Here is an 11,353-nt window from a genome sequence, read left to right on the forward strand (position 1 = left end):
AGTCCAAGACGTGCAGACGTGCAGCGGTGGACGCGTAGGACGCGGGTCGCATTAACCACCCCTTGCCTTTATAGACGCCTCCTCCCACTATATATGTCACTCTCACTCGCCTACGCAACGCCACCTCTCTCACGTCCCATCATCTTCTCCAAAGCAAAAACCCTCTCCCTCTCCCTCTCCTCTGCCGGCGAGATGGACAAGGAGAATGCCAATCCCATCGTCCACGGCGCCGTCGGCTCCAAGCGCGACGCCTCCCTCTTCGACGCCATCCCCTCAACGGACGTCACCGCCGTCCCCTCAACGGACGTCGCTGCCTCCTCCGCCGGTGTATCGGAGGCTGCTGCCGCCGGTGGCGCTCAGTTCCCGCCGGGATGGGACCCCTACGAGGAGGTGTCGTACGCCCCGCCCCCGAACCCCTACGACACCTCCATGGAGGACCCATGGAACGAGGTAACTACGGTTTGCTTCCTTTTTTGTTCCCCATTCCTTTTTGAACCCTATTTTTGCTGGTGTAGATGGATCTGTGGATGGATGAGTATTGGGCTAATATTTGCGCCGATTTTATTCCATTTTGCTTTGATCCCTCCTTGATTTTGTTTAAGATTTGGGGTTCGGCCGTTCGGTTAGTTTATGCAAGTAATAATGGGATCTCAATCAGTTAATTTATGCAAGTAATCATAGGATCTCAATCAGTTATTTTATGCACGAATCAAAAGATATCAACCGTTTAATTTTGCAAATAATCTGGAATGTGTTCAAGTTCAGATCCGGAATCTGTTTCTTTGCCTATGATAAATCGGTGGGCACAGATTTTTACGGGGAGGGTTCAGCGAACCATTTCTGTGTACAAATCTTTGTGCATGAGCTTTGGTTCGCTTACACCGTCCCTGTAGACATATAATCGTGTCCACTCTAACTGAGGCTGCCTCTGTTTTTCCTAACTTTGTTATCATGCACGTTAGTCATCGTTGCAACTCATTCACTAATAGTTCCCGTTTGATATGGATCAGCTGTCTGGCAGCGACGTCGGCAGCGACGACAAGCACCATGACATCAAGACTCGCCAGGTGCTGCGGAGGCTGCAGGTCGGCCAGTACGTCTCCTACTTCTCCATCGACAAGGGTGTCTACAGGTGCCCCTTCTGCACTAGGAGGCTCGGCGGCACTAACTTCAACTGCCTCCTCACGCATGTCGAGAACATCGGCAACACCAACCCCAAGGTCGGCGCGTCGGTGAACCCCCACTCCTTCCGCGCCAAGCACTTGGCGCTCGGCATGCACCTCCGCAGCATCCAGCGGGTGGAGATCTCCGTCGGGCGCATGCCTCCGCTCAAGCCCAAGGCTCCCAAGGGGAGCAACAAGTGGAGGCAGAGGCAGATGGGGTAGGCGGAGTCCCGAACGTGTGCTTGTTGCTCGCCTCCTCCATTTTGTTGTTGGGATCCCTTTGTTGTTAGCTAGGGATCCCTCGTTGTTATGTTGTTAGTATGATGGTGCTGTGAAGAACCTCGAACCCTACTATGTTTGGCTGCTGAATGCAGCTTATTATCTAGGGAGGGATCCCTATTATCTATCCCTATTCTACTATATGACCTTGTGAATTTATCGTACATTCCCCGTAGATTTGCTTCTAGATTTAACTACATATATATGGACCGGATGGAGTACTAGATTGGGCTCCCTACTAGATTTGCTGCCATATTGGGCAAACAACGAGGGCCAAAAGGCACAAATAATAATTGAAGAAAGACAGAAATGCAAGCTTCTCTAGATTTGATACTAATTAGGTGAAGAAAGGCAGAGAGAAGGAGGCAGAAAAGGTACTCTTAAAAGGGAAATGCCAATGGCCGAGAGAGACAAAACCCATCTCCTGCTCACATGCAACCAAACGCTATCTCGTCCTGTCCCACGCGGTCCCTTTCTACCATCCCCACGCGACACGGGCCCACACGACGCGGCCCCACACGTCAGCACGGAACGGTCAACTTAACGGGAATCCTGTCGTCTGAGCTGCTTCTGCGGGTTTCAAACAAGCACTTGGGGAAAACTGAGGAAAAACTAAGGAGCTGGGGAAAACTGAGCACAACTAAGGAACCGAGGGCACGAAAATAGAAATCCCTAGAATTTAACAAGTTTGCAACTTTAAGACAACATGCAAGGACACAAGAGAATAAGTTCAGGCAACGGGGAGCTGAGCACCGGCCTCAGGAGCTTCCGGGGGAGCAGCACCTTCTCCGGTTCCTTCTTCTTCCTCCTCCTCGATCTCTTCCTCGTTGTCAGAAAGCGCATCTTTGACTTCGGGAGGGGGAGGGATGAAGGTGCGGAAGGGGGCGAACTCCGCAATCCGGTAGGCACGATCCTGGCGCTTGGCGGTCAAGACCGGATCCATGTCTGTTGGTGCTTCGTTGCGCACGGCATGGAAGGCATCCAGATCCAAGTCTTCATACCAGGAGCAGGCGACGCGCAGGGCCGCATCTGCTCCGGCACGAGCCGTAGAGCATCTCCATTCCCGGATCCTCCAGCAGGCGTCCTTGAGACGGTCAGAGAGAAGCGTTACGCTCTCCGGCACAGCGTCCTCAGGCCATAGCACCTTGCAGATTTCCTTGGCATGATCAGGCAGATCGACCAAGTGCCGGTCTACGGCGCGCATGTGCTGAACCCGCGAGGAGAGCGCGACCAGGTGGTCATACGCATCCCAGGGAAGCTCCCGGTCGCGGAAAGGCAGCTCTGTCCGGCGCTCCTCCACCTTCCGGACGGCGTACTCCTGGGAGTCTGGAAAGATCCCTACAAGAAAATAAAGAGGATAAGGACACACTATCGGATGACATAAGCTTATAAGCAGTAAAGGGAAAGAAGAAAGGCTTACTGAGGAGCAGCGTGTCGGTTTGTACGACCAACTGGTCGTAGTCTTTCTGCTCTGTCATGAGGGCGGCGACCTGGTTTTCAGCCAGCTCCCGTGCCTTGCTCTGATCCTCCCGAGCCTTGGTCTGCTCCACCAGTTCAGCCCGCAGAACCGCGGTGGAGTTCGTGTACTCCTCCAAGGATTCATTCAGCTTGGCCTCCGCTGCCGCCCGGACCTTCTCGAGCTCCCGGGTATGCCGGGATTCGATCGCCCTGAGCTGTGCCTTCAGCTCAGAGAAGTTGTTCCTCTGAACATCCAGAGCTCGCTGATGCTCCTTGGTGAGCCGCTCCTTTTCAGCTGCAGGCCCGAAGGGAAAGCGTTAACAGAAAAATAACTCCGGTAAAATGGAAAGATGCAGGGCAACCGGAAAAGAAAGGATACCTTGGAGTGCGGCGACCTGGGAGGACAGGGCCTCGATGGTGGCTTCCGGGACAGCTGAAGTGTAGAAAATTGTATAAGTACCTAAAGGAAGAAACAACCGGTAAAAGGAAGCCGGAAGACAAAAAGCTAACCTTGGCATTGGCTGTGGGCTTCCGAAAGCTCCCGGTGCTCCCATAGCAGCTCCTCAAAGAGCTGTTTCCGGGTATTCGCCGTGCTCTGTTCAAGTTGAAAAGAGTTTCGGTAAGAAATATGCCGGCAAGGAGCAAAGTTTCGCGCTAAAGAGCTGCGCTCTCAACCCGAAACTCGGGGACTGGCTATGCCGTGTTTTGAGTTCTTAACAAATTTTCGCGCTGAGAGCTGCGCTCTCAACCCGAAACTCGGGGACTGGGAAGATATATAATCCGAAAAAAGTAAAAACCGGCAAGGATGTAAAAGAAATTGAGTTTGTGCAGCTTACCACCACATTGTTGTTGGCGTCGTGCCACGCGGTGTCAAATTCTTTGACGGCGCTCCGCAACCGGCCAAAGTGCTGGACGGTGCTCCGGGGGCCGGCAGGGTCCGCAACCGGCAGCTTGTCCTTCCCCAGGCCGCAGATCGCAGGGGACAGATCCGCCTGATTCCACTTATGGGCGTAATCAGCAAGATGCCCCAGTTCGACCCCTCCGTGGGTTAGCTCGGTGATCCGGCCCAGCTGAGCTGAGACCGATTCTCCGGCCACGACGGAGGTGCGGCTGGCGTGCACCACCATTGAAGAAGGCGCAGGAGCGGGCCCGCCGGCAGAAGCGGCCGGTGGAGGCGTTGGAGTCTTGGACGGCGCAGAAGCCCCCAGGAGCTTCCTTTGCCGGAGAGGAGCTGGCCGGCCCGGAAGAGTCCGGCACGGCCTTGGAGGGGGAGGAAGCAGTATTCTTCTTCTTCTTCTTTTTTGGGACAGGAGGAACGAGAGGTTCCCCCTGCCCGGCGTCTTCAGCGTCGGCGCTGATGTTGCTGGCGCCGGTATCTTGGGTCCTAGGAGGAGAAACAGGTTTCCCCTCCGCGCGGTGCTGTGGAGGTTTAGGGGCCGCGCGCCCCGTACTTGTGCTGCCCCCCAGGGGGAGGCAGAAGGTTTGCCGGCACCAGATGGTACCGGACTTGGTTGAGGAGGAGGTGAGGCCATGGGCGAACCCTCAGAGCTTTCCGGCCTCATGCCAGAGGCGCTCTTGGTAATCTTGAGGGCAGGCCTGAAAAGGTAAAAGAGAAAATGATGTTGAGGAAGAGCAACCGGAAGAAGAACCGCGAGGCGAAAGAGATGGAAGCTTACCCAGAGGCAACTGGCATCTTCCGGTGATGCTTGGCGGTAACCTTCCTACCGCCAACGACTTCCTGCCGGGAGCGCTTGGCAGGAGGGGCATGGCTTGAGCCGGCCTCGGTTGCGGGCGCCTTGTTTTTCCGGCCCTCGGAGCCTGCTGAGGGAAGGTCTGCAGAAATAAAAAAATGGCGGATGAGAAAACGAAGGAGCAAAAATGCCAAGTATAACAGCCTCGTCATTCAAACCGGAGTCCTTACCGGGATGAGGGGTGTGGGTGCGACCCATCTGCTGCCTTCCCCTCACGTAGGGATCGGCGTCGAAGTCGTCCTGAAAGATGCGATCCGGCGTGTACGAAGCCGGATGCTCCTGTCTGATCCGGCGAAAGTTCTGAAACAAAAACAACACATTAGAACGGAATACACGCGGTGATATCCGGAAAAGCTTTCCGAAGATCTCAAGGCCTTACTCGCCGCGGAGGAGAGTTGCGGCGGCTATAGGGGGCCAGCCCATATCTCCCGCTAGAACTTAGCGGGTTCTGGCAGATCTGCTTGGCCTTAAGGACCAAGTCGGTAGGGCTAAGCCGATGCGTTGTGATCCTTGTCGGGTCCATTGGACCCGACATCTCGCTGATCTTGTGGGCGCGCCGCTGAAGGGGCAGCACCCGGCGCGCGAGGAAGACGCGGACCAGATCCTCTGCGCAGCGGTTGGTCTCTTCCCGGTTGATGTCGATGAAGCCGGCGATCCGGATGGACTCTTTGTCATCCCTCGGATTGTGAAGCCAGTTCTTCATGGAGGGCAGCCCGGGAACATATGCTGGAAGATTAATGAAGTCTTCCAGACCGCCGTTCCGGATGTAGAAAAAAGTCCTCTGCCAGGTCTGGCAGAGTCCAGACCAGAGAGTTTGTAGAAGTTGCTTCCGGAGCGGGGAGACAAGAAGCAGCCCCCACACCGGACAAAGGGTTTAGGCGGAGGAAGTTCCCTATCTTGGATAGAGTTCTTCCGAAGATAATAAAAGAAAGAGAAGTTATCTACAGAAGGAGTGATACCGCAGTATCCCTCCATGAAGGCGGTGAAAGAAGAAAGGTAGAAGATGGCATTGCCAGGAAGATGGTGGGGTTGAAGTTCGTAAAAATCTAGAAAGCGCCGGAAGAAGTCCAACGCTGGAAGGCCTAAGCCACGTTCAAAATGAGCGGCGAAGACCACGATTTCACCCGGCTCAGGCTCAGGCTGGCGCTCCTCACCAGGGATCCAGCACCAAACCTCTTCCGGAATCCTCCGGGAGCGGTAGAGCCAATCAATATCCGCCTGGGTCACATCGGAACCCATCCAGGCTCCCCTCGTGTAGGAGTCCAGATCTATTCCGGCGCCATGGCTGGAGCTGCCGGCTTCCCCTTGGTTACCAGTCGCAGGAGCAGAGCTACCGGTACCAGCCTCGCTCTGGGCAAGATCTGCCGTGAGGCCATCGGAGGCTTCGTCGTGGTGGCTGCTGCCGGTAGCCTCGGAAGGATAGAGATCGGTTGACATTTGGTTAAAGACGCCGGATGCTACTCACAAACAACTTTCCCAAGTCCTAGCCTCGTACGAAGATCTACGAAAAGGGGAAAAAGCAAGAAAAAGTGGAGATAAATATCCTAGCGCCCCAAGAACAGAAATGCCAAGACAAGTAAGAAGATATTGGGATCTAGAGACTAACCAGAGGCGGCGGAGACGTTGGCGAAGAGGATTGCCGGAGGAGCGACGGGCTACTGGTCATCGGAGAAGGCCGGCGGCGTAGGCGAGCAGAGGGAGCCTGCGGGAACCCGAGGCTACGGCAGGCGAAGATCTTCGAGGATCCTCACTACGGCGGAGGGTCACCTATGCGGCACGAGCAGCGGCTGGACTTCGCCGGAGTAGTGCTTCGGCGGAGAACGGCGACGGCGGAAGCACGGGAGGCAAGAAGCTGAGAGCGCAAGGAGAATGGGGGCAAGTGTGAGAAGAAGAAGAAAGTGGAACTGCTCCCCCCTTAAATAGGGAGAGCGCGTAGTGGGCCGAAAACCGCTGGGCCGCGGCGGTTCGGTTCTTGGGCCGCCACGTGGCGCGCGGATACACGCGCGGAAAATGAAAAACACAGGGAGGGCCACACGGATCCGGAACGGCCGCGCGGATCCGGTGCGGCGCCATAAATGCTGGCACAGAAGACGAACCGAAGTGACCACTGACACTGTCGCGCGCCAGGCACAGTGCGCTTGTCACTGACAGGTGCGGTACTCGAGATATTTTCGACTTCGTCGAGGAGAGGATTAATGACAAAAGATGCCGGACAAAACCGGTACAGATACACGAGTTCGGCAAGTACGCCGAAGAGTTTGATCCGGATTCCGGAAGGGTTAAACCGGTACCTTGAGAAAGGAAAACCTGGCATGGTCCGTTGGATAGGATCCACCGGACTATACCAGCTTCGGGGACTAATGTTGGGGGGATGACCCCCGGTATGCCAAAGGCATGCCAAAACCGGATGGTTTAGGCCATCAAAGTACCGGTTTAAAGTTTGTTCCGGATAGCAGAAGTTGGTTCAGAGAATCATACCGGTATCCCAAGGAGGGGATACCGGAACTTGCTGAGAGCGTACCGGGATAACCGGAACAGACAACACTGTAGTACGTCGGCAGAGACCAGTCAAAGATGCTCTCCAGAGCTAGAAGACAAAGATGAGCGAAGCACTTCAGCTTTAATCGAAGCCATGACGCCAAAGGCAGAGGATGACGTAAAAGGTGCCGGAGGATGTCACGGCTTCTGATTAAAGGCAAACCGGCATTACCGGTAGCCAAAGTAGCTTTGTAAAGTAGTTTGTCTAGTCAAAGATCCCATTAGGGTTTCTGGGGTTCCTTCCCTTGTAAGCCACCCTCTCCCCTATATAAGGAGAGGGGGCACAGCCCTTCGCGGGCAGGAAACGTTATGCTGCATTAGACATCTTGTAGACAAAAACTTGTAAGCACTTGTTATGAAGAAATAGAGAGATCTAGTGCTGTTCTTGTTCTTGTGTTCATCATCTTCTTCCTTTGGCCAAGGCCAAGTTCTTGAGGAATCCATCCGGAAACCTCTCCATCCATAACACAAACCCTCCCCCGAATCCTCTAGCGTTCATTCGGCCCCAACTTAAGCCATCCCATGGCATCTGTCTGTTCACCACGATGACAGAAGGATACGATCGAGTTACTCACTCGAGAGCCCTCTTGATAGTACGACAACTAAACTAAACTGTCTCCAACTACACCATGAGACCGGTGAGAAAGAAACCCTATCAAGAGCAAACCTTAATCTTGCGCATTCCACTTGAGCTTGATGATGACGGACTTGACCGCAACAAGATGGAACGCCTTTTTTGATTGTGCTTGCTTGATGAAGTCATGTGAAATGCTCCCCCATACTCCACTATGGGAGAGCTTCTTCTTTGGTGCGTCTTCACATATCCATGGTCACATATGGATGGCAAGCTTCAAGCATATGATCTCTTTGAGTTGGCTCATCTTGAACTTGCACTTTATTTCTTCATTCTTCATCATGTTGATGTCTTGAAGTAACTTGAGGGCTCACTTCATCTTCATCTTCAAGACATACTTGACACTTGATATCCTTCATCAATTTCTTCTTATTGCAACCTTGAAGCCAACATATGGTTCAAGCATTGTCTATGGAAAACTCCTACAAATATAACTCAATGCAAACATTAGTCCATAGGGATTGTCATTAATTACCAAAACTACACATGGGGGCTCCATGCACTTTCAGCAGCGAGGCTGGCTCGTCACCGGCGACGAAGTCGGCGAACTTGTCCGGTAGCCTTTGGATGCCGAGTGGGTCGCCCTTGAGGACGACGACGAATTCGAACAACACTTGCCGCTCCTCCTCCTGCATATCTGACGATGAAGACGACGACATCGCAGGCAACGACGAGCGTGTAGCTCTGCCGCGGCCACAACCACGACTACGGCCGCGACCTCGACCTCTGCCTCTACCAGACATGGCGTCGACTCTTGAGATGGTGGCAGCTAGGGTTAGGGAGAGAGGCGTTAGGGTTTGTGTGTGAGGGACGATGGGAGGGCGACCCTTTTTATAGGCCGGAGGGAGGCGGGGGAACGGTGACGCTCATTAACACCAGCACGCAGAGCTAGGCGCGACGAGACAAGACGCTTCGCTGCGCCTCTGCGGGAACTGCACCGTCGCTACGCGCCAATAACTTTCGTCGCGAGGTAGGCGATGATTAGGTTAAACTTCAATGTGCCACTGACGCGTCGGTCCTGCCATGCCCCGCCTCGCATTTCGGTGTGTCCGGCGTCCCCCGAGCGTCCCCTGTGTACCGGGGACGGGCTCGGGGCGTCGGACACAGTATTGAGCCGCCCCAGATAAAAAGAGGCTTTGGGGCACGCGGTTGGAGATTTTTTTTTATCCAGCGCACCTCAAATCCGTTTGGGGGACGCTTTGGGTGCCGCGATCGGAGATGCTCTAAGCTTCGGAATAACTGTCAAATAACAATGTCTGCGAAACCGCGTTGGAAATCAGCTTAAGATGGGGTTAGAGGGGCTTTGCTTAGCCCAATCTTGGTCACAGGTTGAGAGGATTATACGAGCCGATTTTGACTCTAGGGTTCGGTGCCCTTTTTCAGATACTTGTGAGGTATGTATGTAGCCACGTAGGGATGTAAACGGATCGGATCGGATCGGATAATGCTTTTTCTATATTCTTTACCATAATTTTTTGTTGGATTCAGAGCGGAGCCGATAATGACCGGATACGGATTATATCGAACTATGGATGTCGATCGGGAACAGAGCGAATGCAAAGTGGAAGACGTATTTTTCCTCAAAATAATAACATAAGAGTGGTAAATAATTTAAAATATCACCAATGTGACGATCTTATTACTTATTACAAAGACAAAGGTCGTAGTAAAGATTCTCCAGCCATTTCTTATTATTATTTCATTAAAAAAAGCAAGCAACCGACTAAGTAGGAAGGGATATCACAAATTCAAATTCTCAACATTACATTCTTGATGTCCTACTTATGCCACCTTGACACTAGGTTATAACATACATAAAGACTAATTAGATACTTGGTCTAATGGTATAGGCTAATATAATTGGATTATCCTAATTGAACAAGCCGGATAATCCTAAAAAACTGCGGATAATCTGTATCCGTCAGATAATAGCCATACCATATCCGCTACCACATCCGCCGGATATCCGCATGATCAATATCCGCATCCATGTCCGTATCCGCCGGATTTGAAAAATCGTATACCATATCCTCAAAAACGGATGCATATGTGGCTTCGAAGTGGAAATTATCCGTACCATGTACAACCCTAGATGTATGTATACTTCTTTGGACAAAATACTGGCATCACTGTATTGAATTAACAAAAAAAAATTAGTAGTAGCACTACATTTCCATAGTACTAGCCAAAAGCAGAGGGAACTACTTGTCAACACGCATGTACTATCCTTTCTTCGACGAGCTCCGATGCACTGATCAACCTACGACATGACATTCTATGCTAACCTCTTCGCCGTCGCCGATCACCACCCCTCATGCTCTCGTCAGTACTGTAGTCGCCATCGCCACACTCGTCGCGGATTGAACCCAGGAGCTCTTGCCGCTCGGCTACTCTCAGAATGCCCATCTCCTCCATCTTCCTGACAACTCTGTCAGCATCCTCCATCTTCCCCGCCCTGCCCAGCTCCTCCACCACCGCCCTCCTCGTGATATGATCCACCACCGTCCCCGCCTTCGCCAGCTCCCACATCACCCGCTCAGCCTCCGCGACCTCCCCGGCCACCGCGAGCGCGCTGACGAACGCGTTGCAGGCCTGCTCCGTGGGCACCATCCCCTTGGCCCGCATTTCGTCGAACAGCTCCCGTGCGTTCTCCGTCCGGCCCTGCGCGCTGAGCCCGTGCACCAGGTAGCTGTACGTGAAGGCGTCCGGCTGGCACCCGTAGTGCGGCGCCATCTGGTGGAACACGCGCAGCGCGTCGTTGAGGTGCAGCGACTGCGCGTAGCCCCTGACGAGCACGTTCACCGACCGGGTGTCCGGCGGGATGCCCTCCTCCAGCATCTGCCGGAAGAGCGCGGCGACGGTGTCCATGTACATGTAGTGGACCATGGAGTCGCTGCCCCCGCGCGCCAGCAGCGTGGCGAAGAGCGTGTGGTAGGTGTCGGCGGCGGGGCGCGCCGCCGGGTCGGCGGAGGCGCGCATGAGGGTGTAGACGTGGAACGCCTTGCCGGGCCGGCGGAACTCGCAGTAGAAGTAGAGCGCGGCGCGGAGGAGGGGACCTGGGGAGGGGAGGGACGGGAGGAGGGAGAAGAATAGCGCGCAGGTGCGGTCGAACTCGTGGTAGAGGGCGGCGGTGCCGAGGCGCTTGACGGCGACGAGGAAGGGGGCGGGGGTGGGGCGGAAGGCGGGCAGGTTGAGGGAGTGGGTGAGGAGCGGGAAGAGGAGGCGGAGGTCGGAGGTGGCGGCGAGGGAGGATGCGAGGAGCGGTGGGGTGAGGCGGGTGGGGAGGGAGGCGATTGCCGCGGAGACGGCGTCCGGGGAGGGGGAGGAGATGGGGGCGCGGTGGCTGCGGCGGAAGCGGTGCGGGGTGCGGCGGGAGGTGGAGAAGAAGAGGCGGCCGGAGAGGGTGGGCGCCGGGCAGAGGATGCGGCGGAGGAGCGTGGTCATCGCGGCGGCGGCGGGCGCATTTGGGCGGGGGATTCGGGTTTTCTGAGATTTTCTGACTTACCATGCCACAACGGCACAACATAATC

General features: G+C 54.5%; 1 protein-coding gene across 1 annotated transcript; it reads right to left on the bottom strand.

Annotated features, from left to right (window-relative positions):
• Positions 1–10,103: 10,103 nt before the first annotated feature.
• Positions 10,104–11,267, bottom strand: LOC124663089 (pentatricopeptide repeat-containing protein At2g27800, mitochondrial-like). Its single transcript, XM_047200836.1, has one exon. The coding sequence runs from the start codon at positions 11,265–11,267 to the stop codon at positions 10,104–10,106; it is 1,164 nt and encodes a 387-aa protein (XP_047056792.1).
• Between the last annotated feature and the right edge of the window lie 86 nt (positions 11,268–11,353).

The sequence above is a fragment of the Lolium rigidum genome, chromosome 6 (genome assembly GCF_022539505.1).
Source record: "Lolium rigidum isolate FL_2022 chromosome 6, APGP_CSIRO_Lrig_0.1, whole genome shotgun sequence".
In the NCBI taxonomy this organism is placed as follows: Eukaryota; Viridiplantae; Streptophyta; class Magnoliopsida; order Poales; family Poaceae; genus Lolium; species Lolium rigidum.